The 22,698-nt window shown below is 41.5% G+C and overlaps 1 protein-coding gene across 1 annotated transcript in view; it reads left to right on the top strand.

Annotated features, from left to right (window-relative positions):
- hsf4 (heat shock transcription factor 4) overlaps positions 1-22,151 on the top strand; it is a 29,113-nt gene extending 6,962 nt beyond the window's left edge. The window contains 10 exon segments of the mRNA XM_069140010.1: positions 2,876-3,000; positions 6,111-6,186; positions 7,580-7,647; positions 10,515-10,614; positions 11,649-11,767; positions 11,890-12,134; positions 12,270-12,373; positions 12,997-13,062; positions 20,439-20,533; positions 21,629-22,151. Of these exon segments, the coding sequence (XP_068996111.1) occupies positions 2,876-3,000; positions 6,111-6,186; positions 7,580-7,647; positions 10,515-10,614; positions 11,649-11,767; positions 11,890-12,134; positions 12,270-12,373; positions 12,997-13,062; positions 20,439-20,498 (963 nt within the window). The 3' untranslated portion in view covers positions 20,499-20,533; positions 21,629-22,151.
- The last annotated feature ends 547 nt before the right edge of the window (positions 22,152-22,698 follow it).

The raw sequence follows: 22,698 nt of genomic DNA, 5'->3' as shown, positions 1-22,698 counted from the left end.
AAAAGAAAGAACAGAAACTACACGAGCGAAGGAACTGAATGGAGACAACAGATAATAAGAAGAAACTATGGGAGAGAAAAAGATACGTTCTGTCAGGATGATGTGGTTCCATACGTTCTGTCAGGATGATGTGGTTCTATAAGATCTGTCAGGATGTTGTGGTTCTAATAAGATCTGTCAGGATGATGTGGTTCTATACGATCTGTCAGGATGATGTGGTTCTATAAAATCTCTAAGATAGGATGGAACCTGGTCATGAAGAACTTTGTAAGTCAGCAAGAGAATTTAAAATTCTATTCTTGATTTAACAGGAAGTCGATGAAGAGAAGCTAAAACAGGAGAAATATAATCTCTAAATCTCATCAGGACTCTTGCTGCAGCATTTTGGATCAGCTGCAGGTTTTTAATGAGTAATTTGGACATCCTAACAACAAGGAATTACAATAATCTAGTCTAGAAATAACAAAGACATGAATGAGTTTTTCTGCGTCACGCTGAGGAAGGATTTTCCTGATTTTATTAATATTACGTAGATGAAAGAAGGCAGTTCTGGAAATTTGCTTTATATGGTGTCTAAAGGACAAATCCTCATCAAAGATGACTCCAAGGTTCCTCACAGTTTTGCTGGAGACCAAGACAACGTCATCTAGAGTAACTAAAAGATTACAGAAAGAGTTTCTGAGGTGTTTAGGACCAAGTACAAGAACTTCTGTTTTGTCTGAATTTAGAAGCAGGAAGTTCTTGGTCATCCAGACCTTTATGTCTTTTAGACAGGCTTCAAGTTTTACTAACTGATTAGCTTCATCCAGTTTTATAGAAAGATATAGCTGAGTGTCATCTGCATAACAATGGAAGTTGATGCAATGCTTCCTGATGACATCTCCTAATGGAAGCATGTACAAAGTAAAAAGTATTGGGCCTAACACTGAGCCTTGTGGAACTCCATAACTAACTCTTGTTTGTCTGGAAGACTCATTGTTGACATGGACAAACTGGAATCTATCTGATAAGTAGGATTTGAACCAGTTTAATGCAGTTCCTTTAATCCTCGTAACGTCTTCTAATCTCTGTAATAAGATCGTATGATCAATTGTATCAAAAGCAGCACTGAGGTCCAGAAGAACAAGTACAGAGACGAGTCCATTATCTGAGGCTAATAAAAGGTCGTTAGTAACTTTCACCAGAGCTGTTTCTGTGCTATGATGAACTCTAAAGACTGAACATCTTCAAACAGATCATTCCTCTGGAAATAATCACAAAGTTGATTTACAACAACTTTTTCAAGGATTTTAGAAATAAACGTCAGGTTGTAAATTGATCTGTAGTTTCCTAAAACAGTTGGTCAAGAGTCGGCTTTTTAAGTAAAGGTTTAATTACAGCCACTTTAAAAGCCTGCGGTACATGGCCGGTTACAATAGATAGGTTGATCTGATCTAATATGGAAGTATTAATTAAAGGGAAGACTTCCTTAAAAAGTTTAGTTGGGTTGAGATCTAACAGACAGCTAGAGGATCCAGATGAAGAAATAATTCTTGTTAACTCAGAGAGCTCAACAGGAGAGAAATGTTCCAAGTTTACATCTGGTCCTACGGTTGCTTCCAGGACTGCTGTTGCTTAGCAACACATCAGTGACAGTAACAGGAAGGGTCTGCCCGATTCTCTCCCTGATAGTAAGAATTTTATTAGTAAAGAAGTTAATGAAGTCATTACTGCTGAGAGCTGAAGGAATAGAGGGCTCAACAGAACTGTGACTCTTTGTCAGCCTGCTGCAGTGCTGAAAAGAAACCTGGGGTTGTTGTTGTTGTCCTCTATTAATGATGAATAATATGCAGCTCTGCCTTATGAAGAGCTTTCTTATATGATATCAGACGATCCTTTCAGGTAGGTGAAATTCTTCTAAATTAGTGGAAAGCCATTTCCTATCGAGCTTCTAGTTGCTGCCTAGCAGAGCGTGATGGTGAGTTGTACCGAGGAGACGCCTCCTCTGGTTCATGAAAACCATTAACACACAATATAGGTTTATTCAATAATACCACAACATCGGTTTATTTATTAGCAACATCAGCTTATTTATTAACACCACATCAGTTTATTTATTAACACAAAATCTGTTTATTTATTACCACACAACATTTATTTGTTAACACCACATTGAAGAGCAATGTGTTTTGAACACAGTATTATTAATAAATGAGTTGCATTAGGAGCTTTAAGTGTGAATAATTTACTTCTGCTCACTTCTCAACATGGTTCCAGCACCTGATTTCACTGTAGTGGATGAGATTAATTTGTTAACTTTGACATTTAATTAATTGGAAATCATCTTAAATTATTCACCTGATATGCCAACCTCAACATCCCCAAAACCTTCAACTTTCACAGCTCAGACTGTCGAGGCTGCTAGCCTCCCCCTGGGTTAGTGTCTCAGTCGTTGATGCTTATTTGATTGGTCATGATCAAAGTTGGCTGTGACACACCTTCTAATTAACTTAGATCTGCGTTTGTGCCTAGATTCACAAATACAGAGCCGTAACAGGATGCAGCCGTGCTAGTAGCTGGATGAGATGGCATTTTGAAAGCTAAAGGAAAGCTGTTCCACAAGAAAACTTCAAAGTCGTAATACCATAAAAATACAGAGCCTTTCTCCATAGTATGACGTATAGCTTGCTTCATAGATATACACAATGATGGTATTTTGTTTCTTTTACATAATATTTCAGAAACAAATTTCAATAGTTGCCAGCATATACAAAAGTCATTGAGATTCCTGTTTAAACAAGTCATGGGCTCAAACTTCCACTAAGAGACTGTGTGGTTGGTTTTGTGATGCAGGAACACAAGTCACCGCGTTGTGTTGTGCACTTTGTGTTTGCAGGTGTCCATAGTGAAGAGCGAGGAGACCAAAGTTCGTCAGGAAGACCTCAGTAAACTTCTGTATGAAGTTCAGCTGCTCAGAACGCAACAAGACAACATGGAGTGTCAGATGCAAGACATGAAGCAGTGAGTACAGAGGGTGTGTATGTGTGTGTGTGTCTGTGTGTGTGCGTGTATACAGTATGTGTGTGTGCGTGTATGTGTGTGTGCTTGTGTGTGTGTGTGTCTGTGTGTGTGCGTGTATATGTGTGTGTGCGTGTGTGTGCGTGTATATGTGTGTGCTTGTGTGTGTGTGTTTCTCTGTGTGTCTGTGTTTCTGTGTGTGTGTGTATGTATGTGTGTGTGTGTGTGTGTGTGTGTGTGTGTGTGTGTGTTTCTCTGTGTGTCTGTGTGTGTGTCTGTGTGTGTGCGTGTGTGTGTGTGCGGGTGTGTCATGGCCCCACAAACATGCCAACAAGTTCATCTCCTTCACCTGTAGTTTGGTTCATTTGTACTGAATGCACTTATTGTAAGTCGCTTAGGATAAAAGCGTCAGCTAAATGAAACGTAAATGTAATGAAATGTAACCAGCAGTTGCGGTTGATCTTTAGAAAGGACCCTTAATAGATAGATAGATAGATGATAGATAGATAGATAGATAGATAGATAGATAGATAGATAGATAGATAGATAGATAGATAGATAGATAGATAGATAGATAGATAGATAGATAGATAGATAGATAGATAGATAGATAGATAGATAGACAGATAGACAGATAGATAGATAGATAGTTACTTTATTAATCCTGCGAGGAATTTATTTTTTGCTACAGCAGCATTTATAGATACAGGGTAAAGTAATAAAGTAACAGAGAAAAATATTAAACATAAAAATATATATGTATATGTAACAATATATACAATAAAAATAGAATAATATTAATTTAAACGAACTAAGCAATAGTACAAAGATTCAAACAAACAACCAACAGTACAAACGGTGTTATAGTTGTGAGATTGATTTGGCCAGAGGTGATTTATTGTAAAGTGTTACAGCAGTGGGCAGGAATGATCTCCTGTATCTGGAATGATCTCCTGTATTAGGAATGATCTCCTGTATCTGGAATGATCTCCTGTATCAGGAATGATCTCCTGTGTCTGGAATGATCTCCTATATTTGGAAAGATCTCCTGTATTAGGAATGATCTCCCGTATCAGGAATGATCTCCTGTATCTGGAATGATCTCCTGTATCTGTAATGATCTCCTGTATCAGGAATGATCTCCTGTATCTGGAATGATCTCCTGTATCTGGAATGATCTCCTGTATCAGGAATGATCTCCTGTATCAGAAAAAAACCCATCATTTTTTAAAATACAGTCGTGATGCTCTGCAGTTTTGAACCACTGTATTGTTCCCCCACCATCCTTTTAACGATATTTGAGTTGGGATAATGTGAGAGCAGCAACTGACCTGTCTGTTGTTCCTCTTTCTAAGTTGGAACAAACCATCCGCTGGATGAACAGACTTGTTCTCTGAAGGCTATTGTTGCTGAAAACAGCTGCTCTGTGTCCATTGTGTGGTGGAGCTGCTTTGTGCTCAGCATTGTTTGCTAATGAGAGGAGAGAATGTTCACCTGCTCACCTGACTAACACACACACACACACACACACACACACACACACACACACACACACACACACACACACACACACATAACGAGCCACAACATTCTTGGAAAGGATGAGCGCACGTGTGCACGGGCACATGTACGGGCATGTATGTAGTCATGGATGACATTTCACCTCAGACATAAGTCGGTGGTACTTTGTGATTTTAATTAAGATGTAATGTAGTCCAAGCGTTGCTTTGTTCGTGTTTCTAAGTTGCTTTAAATGACCCAAACATGACAGAGCTGGTGTTACATTCTGAATAATGTAACTCTACTTTTCTGTCAGAGAGTCTATTAGAGACTACAGAAACTAACACTGTTTTAGAAACCATCATCTCAGGTTTCAGGGCTAACTGAAAAAGTAAACTTTCCAATGTTGCTTTAGTGTCTATAAGTTAAAAGGAAACTCCACTTATTTTACACATCAAAGTGTGTTTGCAGGCATTGGGACGTAACTCAGTGATATTGCAGCTTAAGGCACTTCTGCATCTGTCTCATTTTTCAGACCTGAAGCTACGAACACTTTTATATACAGTCTGTGGTTAAATGTACCAAAAACATTGTGGTTACAGTTACAAAAACACTATATTTTGGGGTAAATGTACCGTGTTTAGTGTTTAGTTAGGGTTAGGCACAAAAACAAGTTTGTTAGGGTTCGGAAAAGTTCTTGATCTGAATCTGATTGAAAACTTGCTATCAACCAGCCAGTTTTAACAAAATAAATCTGGGGATTTTCAACCAGAGGATCAAGGGCCTCAAATTATTAACCTACTGGTCATTGGTGTTATGGTGCATTCATGAGCAACTGGGAAAAGGGATACGTCCAACCTCTGAGTGGGAAAATACATACAACACTGCTGGTTGCTGATTGATCCACCCAGACTCTTGTTTTAGTGCTGATCAACTGCTGCAGATACTCTGCATGGAAGAACCTGACTTAACATAATTTGTGAAACTGCAGTTTCATTGGTTTTGTACTATTTTGAAGAACAATTCAATTCAATTGTATTTATATAGCGCCAAATCACAAAACAGGTTATTTCATGGCACTTTACACATTAAAGTCTTTACAGCAGAACTTTACAACATTATACAATGAAACCGAACAATTCAACAATTCAACAATTCAACAATTCAACAATTCAACAATTCAACAATTCAACAATTCCCACATAAGCTAGGAGGGGAAAAACTCCTCTTTAAGGGAGAAAAACCTCCAACAGAGGGAAGAAAAACTCCCTTTAACAGGAAGAAACCTCCGACGGAACCAGGATCAGAGGTGGAGAACATCTGTTAACAGAACCAGGATCAGAGGTGGAGAACATCTGTTAACAGAACCGTGCTCAGAGGTGGGCGGAGCATCTGTTATCAGAACTGGGCTCAGAGGTGGGCGGAGCATCTGTTAACAGAACCGGGCTCAGAGGTGGGCGGAGCATCTGTTAACAGAACCGGGCTCAGAGGTGGGCGGAGCATCTACCTCGACTGGTTGGGGTGAGAAAAAAAGCTGCGTTCAAGTTAATGTCAACCACAAATCCTCTTAACCATGTTGTTTTTCTGTTCTGTGATTTTTCTGCTGTTTACAGGCAGAATGAAGTTCTGTGGAGAGAAGTCGTCTCACTGAGACAGAACCACACACAGCAACAGAAAGTCATGAACAAGGTGAGTCCAGTGTGTGTGTGTGTGTGTGTGTGTGTGTGTGTGTGTGTGTGTGTGTGTGTGTGTGTGTGTGTGTGTGTTTGTGTGTGTGTGTGTGTGTGTGAGAGAGAGAATTACATCCTGATTTTGTAGATTTTTTTTCCCACTCTGAACCCTTTTATGCTGCAGTTTGTTAGTGTCAATATGAGAAACTCTGGAGCAGTAAATATGTGCAGGAAGACTGTAAACTGTAAACTGCATCATATTATTGGCTCAAAACTTCACCAAGCTGTCCATAACAAAACTTTAAAGTTTCTACACAACTCTGTATCCAACACGTTCCAGATCTTCACGTTGCTCATGTTCCTAGATGTGTTAAGATAAGATAAGATAAGATAAGATAAGATAAGATAAGATAAGATAAGATAAGATAAGATAAGATAAGATATAAAATAAGATAAGATTAATAAGATAAGATACGATAAGATAAGATAAATAAGATAAGATACGATAAAATAAGATTCGTAAAATAAGATTAATAAGATAATATTAATAAGATAAGATAAGATTAATAAGATAAGATACGATTAATAAGATAAGATAAGATAAGATAAATAAGATAAGATAGGATAAATATGATAAGAAAAGATAAGCTATAAGATCAGATCAAATAAGATAAGATATAAGATCATATTTAAAATAAGATATAAGATAAGACATAAGATAAGACATAAGATATAAGATACAAGATACAAGATAAGATACAAGATATAAGATATAAGAGATAAGATAAGACAAGATAAGATAAGATAAGATAAGATAAGATAAGATAAGATAAGATAAGATAAGATAAGATAAGATAAGATAAGATAAGACAAGACAAGATCTTATCTTATCTTATCTTATAACATATAAGATAAGATAGATAAGGTAACAGATAACAGCTTATGAATACAGATAGGAAAAAGATAAGTACCCAGAGAGAAAAAAATTTACAAGTAAAAAATAATATATAATAAAAAGAAAATCTTTTAGGAAAATGAAAAAAAAGAAAAAACAAAGCAAACACAAGCAAGCTATATACACAAAATATATTTTAAAAAAATACACCTTGACCTATACGTTAAAAGAAAAACAGATAATTATTGCATTTAGGTGATATCAAATATATTGTAAATTGTAGGATATATTCTATATCGCTTATTCCAACTGCAGTTAATGGTCTTGAAGATGATGCTGAGTGGGTTACTAGTCCTGCAGCTTATTTTCCTTTGTGTGTCTCTGTGTGTGTGTGTGTGTGTGTGTGTGTGTGTGTGTGTGTGTGTGTGTGTGTGTGTGTGTGTGTGTGTGTGTGTGTGTGTGTGTGAGATCAAGGGAGGATGCTGATTCATGTTGTGCTTTTTTCTCTCTTTGCCAGCTGATTCAGTTTCTGTTCAGCCAGATGCAGTCCAACACACCTGGCACTGTGGGCCTAAAGAGAAAGCTGTGAGTTCACACACACACACACACACACACACACACACACACACACACACACACACACACACACACACACACACACATACACACACACACACACACACACACACACACACACACACACACACACACACACACACAGTGGAGCAATCAACAAAAGTGAGACAAACAGGGCCGCAGTGGGGCAGAGGGAAGGGCTGGCTCAGCTGACCAACTGAACAATCTAACTCTACAAGCGCTGTGAATGGAGACAAGTGCTGAATCAGTCAGTCAGATACACACACACACACACACACACACACACACACACACACACACACACACACACACACACACACACACACACATTGACACCCAGTGAAGGCAGAGCAGAGTGCATGACCCTACAGCCTGTGTGTAAAACGCTGGCTCAGCTCTGCTGCTGACAGTGAACAAGGCCGACATGAGAAAGGAAAAGCTCGCTGCGACACAAACGTGCCAAAGAAATGTGGATTTCTGGGTCAGGAGAAATGTTCCTGCACGTTTAACTGATATTTATGTTGTTTTCACATCTTCATGCTCTCAATTGACTGTCATCACTCCTCCCCACTCCTCCCCTCATTTCCTGTCCCGGTGAGCAAAAGTGATGATACAAAATTTGAAAACAAACAACTAACAACACTGAAAAAGATATGCAGCCGTATCAGCAGCTGTGTGAGGCTGTTAGCTGAGCAGGGCTTAAAATGCTAATGTCAGCAACAGATGCTAACGTGTTGACAACAGGAATGTTAACATGATGATGTTTCACAGCTGGTTCCACCATCTTTGTTTAGTATGTTAGCATGCTGTACACAAACTACACTTTAAGAGTGCCATCTGTTTTGCAGGTATTTGGTCATAAATCAAAGCAAAAAAAAATTCCCCTTGGGGATTAATAAAGTATCTATTTATTTATTTATCTATCTATCTATCTATCTATCTATCTATCTATCTATCTATCTATCTATCTATCTGTCTGTCTGTCTGTCTCATGGCGGCGCTAGCTGAAAAGTTATGTGAGAGTTTATGTGCACCAAGCTTAGACAGTTTATAAAAATGGACGTAGTCTGAAAAGTAAATCCAATGCAGAAGTGCGTTAAACTGCTGTACCACTGACGGCCACTAGGGGCTGATTCACAGCAAGAAAGTCAGATGCAGTGATTCCTATAAAGACGGATATAAAGGAACATAAAAACATGTTAAAATGTAATGGGGGAAAAAAAGCATAAGAACAGACCAAACTAAACACAAGAAAACATATTAATACAGTAAAATAAAATAGAGTTTAAATACAGAATAAAGCAGAATGCAAGTTCAAGAAAGCTTCAGGTGTAGCCAGTAAAAAGTAAAGAGATATGTTTAAAAATGTATTTTAATCATATTTACTGAGCTAGCTTCCCTACAGGTTGCGATATTTACAGGTATCTACAGGTATATATAGGTATCTACAGGTATCCACAGGTATTTATAGGTATCTACAGGTATTTATAGGTATTCACAGGTATCTACAGGTATCTACAGGTAATTACAGGTATGTACAGGTATCTACAGTTATCTACAGTTATCTATAGGTATCTACAGGTTGTTTGTTCCACAGCTGACAAAAGTTGTATCCTTAATTTTCCTTCAGCTGTTTCAGGGAACGTCCAATAAACCAGTTAAAGTAAAGTAAAAGTAAAAACAGGAAACTAAAGAGGTGTATTCTAAATAACAAATCCATCTGTAACAGTTTCTATTTACTAATTAGTAAATACTCTGATGAAGATGCACCGCTGTTATTGACTCTATGAGGCTGTTATTGACTCTATGAAGCTGTTATTGACTCTATGAGGCTGTTATTGACTCTATGAAGCTGTTATTGACTCTATGAGGCTGTTATTGACTCTATGAAGCTGTTATTGACTCTATGAGGCTGTTATTGACTCTATGAAGCTTTTATTGACTCTATGGAGCTGTTATTGACTCTATGAGGCTGTTATTGACTCTATGAAGCTGTTATTGACTCTATGAGGCTGTTATTGACTCTATGAAGCTTTTATTGACTCTATGAAGCTGTTATTGACTCTATGAGGCTGTTATTGACTCTATGAAGCTGTTATTGACTCTATGAGGCTGTTATTGACTCTATGAAGCTGTTATTGACTCTATGAGGCTGTTATTGACTCTATGAAGCTGTTATTGACTCTATGAGGCTGTTATTGACTCTATGAAGCTTTTATTGACTCTATGGAGCTGTTATTGACTCTATGAGGCTGTTATTGACTCTATGAAGCTGTTATTGACTCTATGAGGCTGTTATTGACTCTATGAAGCTTTTATTGACTCTATGAAGCTGTTATTGACTCTATGAGGCTGTTATTGACTCTATGAAGCTGTTATTGACTCTATGAGGCTGTTATTGACTCTATGAAGCTGTTATTGACTCTATGGAGCTGTTATTGACTCTATGAAGCTGTAATTGACTCTATGAAGCTGTTATTGACTCTGTGAGGCTGTTATTGACTCTATGAAGCTGTTATTGACTCTGTGAGGCTGTTGTTGACTGGCTCTGTGAAGCTGTTATTGACTCTATGAAGCTGTTATTGACTCTGTGAGGCTGTTATTGACTCTATGAAGCTGTTATTGACTCTGTGAGGCTGTTGTTGACTGGCTCTGCGAAGCTGTTATTGACTCTATGAAGCTGTTATTGACTCTATGAAGCTGTTATTGACTCTGTGAGGCTGCTATTGACTCTGTGAGGCTGCTATTGACTCTATGAAGCTGTTATTGACTCTGTGAGGCTGTTGTTGACTGGCTCTGTGAAGCTGTTATTGACTCCAGATGTGTGACAGACTGAAACCTTATGTTCCCTCCAGGCCCCTGATGCTGGACGACGGCTCTCCCAGCCCTCCTGCCTCCAAGTTCAGCCATAGTCACCCGATGGAGCCCATGCACGAGCCCTTCTACATCCAATCGGTGAGGAAATATGCACAAGATGCACCTAAATCCACTGAGCACATATTACATCAGTTAGAATATCGTGATTCTGGTCATTTCTAGGTGCGTAAACCGTCAAAGAAAAGCTGGTGTCGCCAAGGGATCTATAAATAGTAAACGGCTGTCAACCTTCAACATTCAGCACCACCAGAGCTGCAGAAAACTTTGAAGTAGCTGATCTCTCTCAGCGCTTGGGCATGATGGGACTTTATCTTTTTATTCACAGCCAGTTGATTTAATAAACACCTCTCTTATTTCAGAAGCAATAGTATTTATTAGGGTATAAATTTAAAGTTTACTTTACCTACCTTCAGTGAATCTCCTTTGACAAGCTGCTACCATCAGTCCAGCTGTTCTGATGTATGAACACTAGAGGGCAGCAGCGTGCAGCGACAGATGTGTATGTAGCCTTGGGTTGAAGTGAATTTGCTGTTTTTCTATTTAACTTGCAAAGACAGAAAGAGCAACAGCTTCAGAAGCTGAGATGTTTAGTGACGTCAGACTGAGCAGATAGACAGTTTGTAATGTCTTCACTTTATACATTTTAAACCCTTTATATACAGGTTCACCCTTTGAGGTTGTTAAAAATCTGTTTATTACTCGCCGGCTGACAACATCAGTGGGTTCCAGCTCCTCATTAAATCTATATGATGTTTTACTTGCAAAAACACGAAGAAAAACAAGTAGATTTAATGTAATTTAGCTCAAATTAGCCAGCAGCTTGATTTAACTTGGCTTTCTTGCTGGTCTGTTTCTTTGATCTCGAGCGCAGGCAGCATTGTAGCTCCATTTTGTTGGGCCTGCAAATTTTCTTGTTGTTAAAAATGTCTGTGGCGTGATAATATAAAGGAGATAAAACCAGTTCTGGTCCTGCAGTAACACAGGTTTTTACCAGATATGTCCGTTCCTTTTGTAGGACAGTACATTCATTTTTCATTAATGAGCATCAAAAACTGGAGGAGGAGACGGAGCAGAGCAAACACACCTCACAGTCCTCTCCTATTCGTCCTCAGCCTTCCAGTGATTCTGCTTCTTGCTCTACTAGTGGGCTAACAGGAGGACCAATCATATCGGATGTTACTGACATGTCTCAGGCCAGCATGGCCCTTCAGATGCAGCCGGATGAGACCAGGTGAGCAAGACAATTTAAAAGTCTGCTGCAGCGCCACCATCAGCTCCACATCCATCTAACATGGTGAAAAAGAGACGCTGGTTTAATGTTTCCTTCAGTCTGACAGTGTTTGACTCCAGCAGGGAGAAGTGCATGATGCTCATCAAAGAAGAGCCTGTGAGTCCAGGAGTCAGAGGAGGAGGGAAAGGAGGCAGTGTCAGGGGAGGAGAGGCCATCGCGTTGACCTCCTCCTGTGAGGTGTGCTCCTCCGAGCCTCCGGTCCTCCCCGTTGCCATGGTGCAGTCCGTTCTGGAGGGGCGGAGCTCAGCAGCCTCGATGGTGGAGAGGAGGAGCAAGAGACCCGCCCTGGACAGGTAGGAGGTCCCAGGTGGACGTAATCACACCAAACTGCACACTGATGGAGGCACTAACCCTATGTGTGTGTGTGTGTGTGTGTGTGTGTGTGTGTGTGTGTGTGTGTGTGTGTGTGTGTGTGTGTGTGTGCACAGAGTGGAGGTTTCAGACTCCGTGGAGAACGTGGATATGAGCCTGGAGGAGCTGCAGCAGCTGCTGCTCAGGAGCCATCAGCAGAGTTCAGTGGAAGCTGGAACCAGTGCTGTTCTGGATGTAGGTCGATCTGTTCTAATCAGAAACTGTAGGACTTTTAAGTTTTCATGGCAAGGATCGAACGGTTTTTGATACTATCGAGAAACAAAAAATGCCTCATTTGGTCCAAATTTCGATATCTGACAGTAAAGCGTCTCATTTCACTGTTTTCAAATTCATTGTTTACAAATTCACTGGAGTAATTTAAGGCTTTTCTGTTTGCGATAGTCTGCATGTGAGGCATTTAGGGACCATCTGTAAATTATAGCATCTACAGATAGTCTGCACACGAGGATTTTGGGTGAGGTCTGTAAATTTAAGCATCTAGCGATATAATACATATGAGCCATTTAGGGGACATTTGTAAATATTTGCATCTACCCATAATAGTCTGCATGTGAGTCGTTGAGGGACCATCTGTAAATTGTAGCTCCAGAAAATAACTTGGGTGACTCTCCCCCTCTAAACTGCATGAAAACTGAACCAGCATGGAAGTCAGGGTATTGGTACCGGCACCAGGAACAATACTCAGCCTGATAACATCTGTCTGATATTTGAAATGTCAAACTGGTCTCTGTCTCATTTCCAGACAGCAGCCAGTAACACTGATCTGAATGACCTTTCATCTTCCTGTTTCTCTGCAGCCTTTCAGTTTAAGCCTACCTCTAACTGAGTGGAACTTCACAGAGATGGAGTCCAACCTTAAATCAGTAAGTCTGACAGTGTGACTGCTCTAAACTGTAGAGATGATTTAATCCTACTATACAGTACGTCGGCAGCTTCTCTGTTTAACTTCTGTGTAAAATAATCCACCCAAACTTTTCACTACATTCGCTAGCTAGTTGCTAACTTTGTCTGCTGTTTATTTGTTGCTGGTTTGGTCGTGAACACTGGATTTATCGAAGCTTCTTTTTTACCAAAAAACATTTCCTGATGCTCAGGGATGACGTGTTATTTTTGAAGTACCACAATGCACGTGTGATGCATATTCAATTCAATTACGTTGCTGTTGTTTCAATTCGAATATCACTAATATATATTTCCCTCCCCTTCATTTTTTTAAGTCAACAATAATCCTGCTAATTTCAACAGCTGTTTCAGATTAATTATCTAAAGTGTAATTGTCACAACAGGTGACTCAAAATTTTTCACAATAAAAGCCAGGTTAAAAAAACAATAAGGACTTCTGTCTATTGGAAAACTAGAGGGCTTTTAATTAAAAATTGGTGTCAAATCAAGGTCTTGAGCTGACATCGTGAATCAATCATTCAATCAATCAATCAATCAATCAATCAATAAACTTAAAATTTCAATATGACAACTGTGACCATTTATTTAGAAATGATCGGATCTTCAAGGACATAAAAGATGTGGAACAAAGAGATTGAACCAAAACAGTAATTGGCTGTAAAATCAAAATAATGAACTAAAATGTGTCATTCTTAATTCCCCACCTTTCACTTTACGTGTAGTTTTTTATCCTTAACATTAATTCTAGCTGCTTTGTCAATTAAGCACCCAATATAATATTCATAATTATGTTTTCACTAGTGTATTATCACCTAAAGCTAAGATATATGTCTTCGCTACCTTAGAATTAGGCCATAATATCTATATGTTGAGCGGGTCCTCTTCCAAAGAGGCCTAAATCTTTCTACAGTAGCCCAGAAGGATCAAACTAAATACTGGATCAAGAGAGTTTCTTTAAATGTTTCGCAGCCACCATAAATTTTCTTACTCACTTGTAAAGTGTGTGTGTGTGTGTGTGTGTGTGTGTGTGTGTGTGTGTGTGTGTGTGTGTGTGCGCGTGTGTGTGGGTGGGTGCCTTCAGATGGTGCAACAATAGTCTGAGGGAGTGACTTTAATGTCACAACATTGGTTGCCTTAATTACGTAACCTTCTGTATCTGTTTCAAATTAAAAGGCATTTTACGTTTCATACATGGTCCATTCATGGTCATTTCTTTCTTTTATTACAACTTATTTTTTACAATTAAAAAGTTCTCAAATGTTTTTTTTATTTCATGTTTCCATTTTGGAAAGAGGCGAATTGCCACCTTAACGTGGTGGAGGGGTTTGAGTGGCTCAGTGATCCTGGGAGTTATGTTGTTGGGGCATCAGCCCCTGGTAGGGTCTCCCAAGGCAAACTGGTCTCAGGTCAGAACCCAGACTAAGAATGGTTCAAAAGACCCCCCGCAATGAATAGCAGCCCACAGTCTGAGGTCACCTCACCCAGGTCAGGGAAACCGGGGCACCCGACCGGAGCCAGACCCAGGAGGGAACCTCGCCAGTGGACGTCTGGTGGCCAGGCTTTCGCCCATGGGGCCCGGTCAGGCTCATGCTCTAAGAAACAACATGGAGCAGCCACCCTGTGGACCCACCACCCGCAGGGACAAGCATCGGGGTTGGGTGCAATGCAGACCAGGGACCCAGGCGAGCCGATCGCCGGCAGCATAGACCAGCTCCAGGGACGTTGAACGTCACCTCGATAGCAGGGAAAGAGATGGAGCTGGTGCAGGAGGTGGAGCGGTAACAGCTAGATATAGTTGGGCTCACCTCCGCACACAGCACTGTGTCTGGAACCAAGCTCCTGGAGAGGGGCTGGACTCTATCCTTTTCTGGAGTTGCCCAGGGTGAGAGGCGCCGGGCAGGAGTGGGGATACTCACGAGTCCCATGTTGGAGTTCTCCCCGGAGAACGAGAGGCTCCGCCTCCATGCGCCTGCGGGTTGCAGGGAGGAAGACTCTGACAATTGTTTGTGCTTATGCACCAAACGGCAGTTCGGAGCCTTTTTGGAGTTGGTGGGGGGAGTCCTAGAAAAGGTGCCGCCTGCCGACTCCATAGTTCTCCTGGGAGACTTCAACGCTCATGTGGGCAACGACGGAGAAACCATGGCAGCGGGTGATTGGGAGGAACGGCCTGCTGATCTGAACCCGAGCGGTGTTTTGTTATTGGACCTCTGTGCCGGTCACGGTTTGGCCATAACAAACACCATGTTGGAGCACAAGGTGGCTCATAAGTGTACCTGGTACCAGAACACCTTAGGCCGGAGATCAAGAATAGACTTTGTAGTCGTATCATCTGATCTGCGGCCGTATGTCTTGGACACTCGGGTGAAGAGAAGAGCAGAGCTGTCAGCTGATCACCACCTGGTGGTGAGTTGGATCAAATGGGAGTCGGCTGGAAAGACCTGGCAAACCCAAACGTGTAGTGAGGTTAAGCTGGGAACGTCTGGCCGAGGAACCTGCCCAGGAGGTCTTCAACTCTCACCTCCGGAAGAACTTCTCACATCCCGAGGGAGGTTGGGGACATGGAATCCGAGTGGACCGTGTTCAGAGCCTCTATTGTAGACGTGGCCGCTAGGAGTTGTGGTCAGAAGGTCATCGTGCCTGTCGTGGCGGCAACCCGAGAACCCGGTGGTGGACACCGAGGATGAGGGGAGCTGTCAGGCTGAAAAAGGAGGCCTTTCGGGTCTGGTTGGCTCAGGGGTCTCCTGAAGCAGCTGAGAGGTACCGGCAGGCCAGAAGGGCTGCAGCTGCGGTGGTCGCAGATGCTAAAACTCGGGCATGAGAGGAGTTCTAGAAGGCCATTGAGAAGGACTTTCGGTTGGCCTCAAGGGGAGGACTGCTGACTCGGACGGGGGACATTGTTGGGCGGTGGAAATCACACTTTGAGGAACTTCTAAACCCAGCCACCATGCTCCCTGGAGAGGACACACCATCTGAAGACTTGGGGGGGTCGCACCCATATCCCTGACAGAGGCCTCTGAAGTAGTCAAAAAGCTCCTCGGTAGCAAGGCGCTGGGGGTGGATGAGATCCACCCTGAGCTGCTGAAAGCGCTGGACATTGCTGGGCTGTCTTGGCTGACATGCCTCTTCAATGCAGCATGGGGGTCGGGAACGGTACCCATGGACTGGCAGATTGGGGTGGCTGTTCCCATTTTCAACAAAGGGGACTGGGGAGTTGCTCCAACTATCAGGGTATCACACTACTCAGCCTCCCGGGCAAAGCTTATGTCAGGGTGCTGGAAAGGACTCAGGCCGTTTGTCGAACCTCAAATTCAAGAGGACCAGTGCAGATTCCGTCCCAGTCGTGGAACAGTGTACCAGATCTTTACCATCTTTACCCTCGCAAGACTACTGGAGGGTCCTGGATGTTTGCCCATCCAGTCTACATGTGTTTTGTGAACTTGGAGAAGGCTTTTGACCGGGTCCCCCGTGGTTTTTTGTGGGGGCTGCAGGAGTACGGGGTGCTGGACCTGTTGCAACAGGCCATCGGTACAACTGCAGTAGGAGCTGTGTTCGTATTCTCGGTAATAAGTTAGATATGTTTCCAGTGGGCGTGGCCTCCGCCAGGGCTGTCCTTTGTCACCGATCCTGTTTGTGACCTTCATGGACAAGATATCTAGGAGCAGCCGGGGGGAGGAGCACGTCGCGTTCGGGGGTCTCCGGATCGCATCTCTGATGTTTGCAGATGATGTGGTCCTGTTGGCTTCTTCGGACCGCGACCTCCAGCACTCACTGGGGTGGTTTGCAGCCGTGTGAAGCGGCGGGGACGAGGGTTAGTACCTCCAAATTTGAGGACATGGTTTTCTGCCGGAAACCGGTGGATTACTCCCTCCAGACGGAGTGCCTGCCTCAAGCGAAGAAGTTTAAGTATCTCGGTGTCTTGTTCACGAGTGAGGGGAGGATGGAGGATGGAGGATGGAGGATGGAGGATGGAGCGGGAGATCGACAGGCAGATCGGTGCGGCTACAGCAGTACAACAGGCGCTGCACCGGACTGTGTTGGTGAAAAGGGAGCTGAGCTGGAAGGCGAAGCTCTCAGTTTACCGGGCGATTTACACTCTGACCCTCACACTTGCTTGGCCTGCTACCACCGTGACCCAACCCCGGATAAGCGGAAGATGATGGATGGATGGATGGATGGATGGATGGACGGATGGATGGATGGATGGATGGAAAAGTAAAAGTACTCATGATGAAAAATGACCCAATTTAGAGTCAAATTAATCATTATTTTAGTGAATGTTGGCCGTTCTTTTAAGTTTTTCAGAAAACCCTCGGCTTTTAGAAAATGGTTTTCAGACGTTTTAGGTTTTCAATTTTTTTTCGAGGGTCTTAATGATTTAAAGCCATCAACAAAGATTCTCCTCTAATCCACTAATCAGACACAAATTGGTCAGCTGAAGTAACATCAGTGCAGTGTGGAAACTTCCCACCAGGTGGAGGTTTTCTTCCAAACTACAACAGCTCACAGAGGAGACAGTTCTGCTGCTGAGAGGGAGGAAATCCTTCAGTGTTGTTCTTCCATTTAAGACCCAGTATAGTAGAAACAGAGGCACTGTTACAAATTCTGCCCTCCTGCCCCCTCATGGTTTTTACCTGGTGTCAGAGAGCCTAGTGCTCGAACTCCACGCTCGCAAATTAATGAACAATGTACAAAACAGTATGTCTCCAAAATCCTTTGCATCTCCATTTCCCACACTGCCTTTAGATGTAAACCTGGTGCCATGAGATGATGACTGATACACAAACTGGTTTCAAATCAGAAATACAACAAATGTTTCCTCATCGTTTCCACCCTGAAAGTCAAAGAGCATCTGCTTCCTCTGTGTTTCCGACTAACTCTGCTGTTACAACATAAAACTTAAGGTTGTGAAACACAACAGCTCCCCTTTCAGGAACCGCCTCATCTTCCCCCGTCTCATAATGAAAGTGTTTTCTTTTCCTGTGTTGCTTCATGCATTGTGGAATCGAAGTGCAACACTGGTGTCAGTTGTCATGAGAGCAGCTTCAGCTGTTGAATCCCCCCCATCATGCAGCTGATGGTTTCATGACGACAATCATGTCAGTCCAAGGCTTCAGAGTTTCCTCCTTCTGTATCAAGACAAACACTTTTGTGGGAAGAGATGCTGAATGAAGCCTAAATAATGAAGTACCAGTGTTTGGAGCAGTCTGGGAGACAGTGAAGTTATAATTTAATACATCATTAGTTCAAGTTTTTATTGACTACAAATGTTTGTAGTCAATAAAAACTTGAACTAATGAAACCTTTAAAAGAAAAAAAAGTACTGCATACAGTGGTATTTTCCTCTTGCCTCTGTTTTTGCAAGAGCTCCAGTAAAAGCAGATCATAACACATCAAACAAAAAGTCCTCATCATCCATCATCCGGAGCCGTTCTCCCTGTAAAAGGCAGATTTGTTGATGCTCACTGTAATAGCTGCTCTGAAAGAGAGCTGATTTCTCCAGTATCTGTTTGGTTTTGTTTGTGCAGCTGACAGTCAATACTGCTCCCAGTAATTAGAGCGCTGCTGCAGGTTTTTCCAGCTGCAGTCTGCGTGGGCCCTGTTTTTCCTCATGTTCTCACAAACCCAAACATGTGCTGTATCAAAGTTTAGGAGCCTCAATCTGCACTACTTCAACATTTCTTTAATGCTCAGGAAACATCTGAATATGTTTTAGTTCCATCACATGTCCACATCACATCCTGCGCCTTCCATCGGACTAATTTAGACACTGAATACAAGTCATTTAACAAGGCAGCATGCTAGTTAGCTTAACATGCTTCTAACATGAGGTTGTTAGCTTATTTGTTAAAGTGAGGCAGCTGGGAAAGATGGCTGGGTTGACTGTTTATTTGCTGGCATGGGCAGCATGCCATTTAATTTCATGTGTATTTCGAACGCTGATGAGTTTACCGTGCTATTTAGCTTAACATGTTAGCTGGTTGTTGTTAGCAAGCAGGTTTTTAGCTGATGATGGCATGGACAGAAGTGAATAAGGTTTGATCCACAGGGCTGACCATAAACTTTATATAAAAATGGATATAGTTTCCGAGTCTGAAAAGTGAAACCAATGCCGAGGTGCCATAAACTGCAATACCACTGAGCACCACTAGGGGCAGGCTCTATAGACTCCTATTCAACTTGACAAACCGATGGGTGGCGTCACGGTTGGTTTCTGCTCGAGGCAACACATGCAGCACTTATTAACTGCTGCTTTGTTCTAAATGCACCGCCAACAGTGAACACAAGTAAGACGAGGACTACTTTTGCATTACTTTGCAATAAAGTTTGCGTTCTTTTGCAACAGTCTTTTGGCATTCCTTTTGAATCAGATGTTTTAATCCAATCAGCTGCTCTGGATCACACTAACAAGAAGGACACATGCAGATACTATTTCATTACAGATATGACGACAATCATGTCAGTCCAAGGCTGCAGTTCTGCACGGCAGCGGTCAGTGAGGGAGCTGCTGAGAGGTAATGAAACACTAACGACATTACCTGCTCCTCAAATTAAACAGGTTCTCATCGGCTACTGAGTTCTTCTGGAGAATGTGTTTAAGTTTACTTTCACTAATTACAGAACCACGCCTATTAATCAGCAGTATATCAGCATGCTTAAGCTCAAAGTAGTATTTCATGAGTTGTTCCATGCTGCAGCTTTCTGCGCCTGAGAAAAGTATTGCAGGTAATGCAAAAGTAGTCCTCAATAAAATCTCCCTACGAGGCTCATTAAAGTAGAACTGCAGTGATTGGCAGATTCATCGATCAGTTGATTGATAGGAAATTTATTAGCAGCTATTTTCATTTGCGTTCAAATCTAAAATTTTCATTAGCTTCCTTCTCCTTTTAAGTTTTAAACTAGATCCCATCCAGACATGTTTTAAGATACAGCACATATAACACTCTTTGTTGTGTGTGACAAAAAATTATTAAATTATCTTGTAAAAATTCTTAAACTCCTTCTCACTCAAAATTTTTTTTTTAAAAATCCTGAATCTATGAATATGCAAATATTTTTCCTTTCTGAAGTTGGACACAGGAATTCTCTCACTTCACTGTTCATGTAGTCTGTATGATCACGGCATCAAAGTGCATCATGTATCTTTGAAAATGCTTTTCTGCTTCAACGCTCACAGGACGACACAAATGACTAAATGATTGATGGGTGTATATTGTCACATTGTTGTAACTGTTGCACGTACATTTGTTGCATACACGGGTATTTTAGGCACTCGTGTTTGATGAAATGAAGCGTTACGGTCGAGGTCGAGGTATTAAAGGTGTGTTTTTCTTCACAGTACATGTTCCAGAACCAGGAAGCCGAAGCCTTTCCGGCTGCTGGCTGTGAGGAGCAGTGAATATGTGCTGTGGACTGTCCGTTCATGAATGGACGGTAACAATTTTGGAATTCATAGCACATGAAAAGTTTTCAAACTAAGGACTTTAATTTTGAATGGAGCTAAGACTATTTTTACAGTGTAGTCACATCAAGAGGGGGCGACTAGAGCTACATATAATGTTTGTTTAATGACAGACATCCTTACCTTTATTTTGATCTGTGTTGTCCTGAATGAGACATGAATCCTTTACCCTCACTAATAGAATAAATAAGTTTGTTTATTTTACAACAGGTAGTTCCACCCCAGAGATCTGATTGGTCAACTGGACATTTGGAACGTGTTCAAATCATAATGACATCACACCCTGCTCATCACTATAAATATCACTCCACCTTCTCCATAATTAGAATTGAATTTCAGATAATATGCAACATAATGTAGTTTCTACTTGTTCTAGGTCTATTAAATGACCCATTTGGTGAAGTCGGGTCTCTTTTGGTCCTTTTTGGTCGCTCCGAGCACCCGTACCGTAACACCACGGATAGTCACGCACTTACAATCCTAGCGGCGGCTAGCTGGACCGGTTTGGTTTGAACACATGACACGGTGGTGAAATGTTAAAAACACATGAGTCCATGGATATCTTTGTTCATCAGATATCTTTGTTCCAACCAGACTGAGCTAGCTGAGCAGTTGAGTGTTTCTATGTTCTGTATTTATTTAGTTGGAAACAAGAAATCCTCTTTGTTGCTGGGTGGTTGCTAAGGGTCCGACTACTTCCTGTAGTGGTAAACATTGCATACGTTACATAAGAGTCTACTGACGCGACTGATTGTTTTCCGTTTGTTAGATCACACTAACAAAAAGTGTTTTTTTTAATTTAAGAGTGAATTGCCCCAAAATATGAACACATTTAGACGATGTGTTTTATTTAGTTGAGAACTTATTGTATAATCTCAGTATTACATGAGAGGGAGTGCTTTAACATCATTATTGGCACGACAGTATTCGGTGTAATATTGCTTAAGTAGAAATCCATATTAATAAATAACCTGTTGTTTTCCTTGGCTGCATTTGTTCATTGTAAAAGTGGAGGTGCTGTGCAGTCCCAGACACTGACTGTTATCTCCTCTGGTTTCTCTCCTCAGGCCACAGAAGCTGCTGTTCCCCTCATTATTCCACTCTGCATGAGTCTGATCGCAGGGCCCTGCCAGGCTGTTTCCTACACGTGGCTTTAATCTTATTCTTTACACATCCACATGCCTACAAAGCAAACAGGCCTCTGTAGATACCAGCTACCTGCTCTGTGGACGTGAATCCTGCCTGCATAGGAACCGTCGCAGGTGTGAGTTTTTCATACTTAACCGAACAAACCAGTGTGTTCTGACATGATTATATCTAGACTCCAATATTAAGCCAGCTGGATGCAGACGCTGCATTCTTGGCTCCTGCACTTTAGTCTTTGTGTGAGAGGGAGTTCCTGCTTGTAGAGGTGACTTTTTCTTCCTATTACGGATATATACAAATTATTATTTTCTATTATTATACTATTATTACAAAAATACTGTATTTGTATTCAAGAGCAAACAAAATAGTCACTGTGAAAAACAATCTTGGCGGGGGGAAAGGGGGGGAGCGATGTAGCATATTTTACGAGTTATGTGATTTTTTTCAGTCTGTGTGAGGGTGTCGAAAACTCGAGGGCTCCTCATGCTTTTAAAATCATGATAAGTGTTGAGATAGATGAGGGGTATGTTTGCCTTTGTGATACGAAAGGTTTCTCGTCCCCATACCAAGACGACACAACAGGTCAGTTTCCACCAACTCCCAACACGCAGTGTAGGACCGTTTGAAGCACCCTCTATAGGACCAACACGTCATCACACCGAATCGACAGAAACAACAGGTGTATTGGACCTTCATCGTCATGGCAACAATAATAATAAACATGTTTGGTTAGGTTTAGGAAAAGGTCATGGTTCAATTAACTACGTTTGTTATGTAACGTACGTAAGTTATGTTACATAAGAAACGTACATTAAAAACATTACTTATGTCAAAGATGACTCTTGGTTTAACAAGCAGATGTATCTTGAATGAAAAAGTCCTGTTTGATCTGCCCAACCTGGTATACTTCACCACTTCCTCGAATGCTCCTGTCATAACTGCTACAACCACTAGAGGACGTAATAAATGTAAATACAGGTCGTTTGAACAT

Source organism: Embiotoca jacksoni, unplaced genomic scaffold, assembly GCF_022577435.1.
Source record: "Embiotoca jacksoni isolate LCO1_2020_lvr unplaced genomic scaffold, fEmbJac1.0.p SCAF_89, whole genome shotgun sequence".
Taxonomy (NCBI): Eukaryota; Metazoa; Chordata; class Actinopteri; family Embiotocidae; genus Embiotoca; species Embiotoca jacksoni.
Note: the sequence above shows the minus strand (reverse complement) of the source record. Positions and strands in the feature narration are given on the sequence as shown.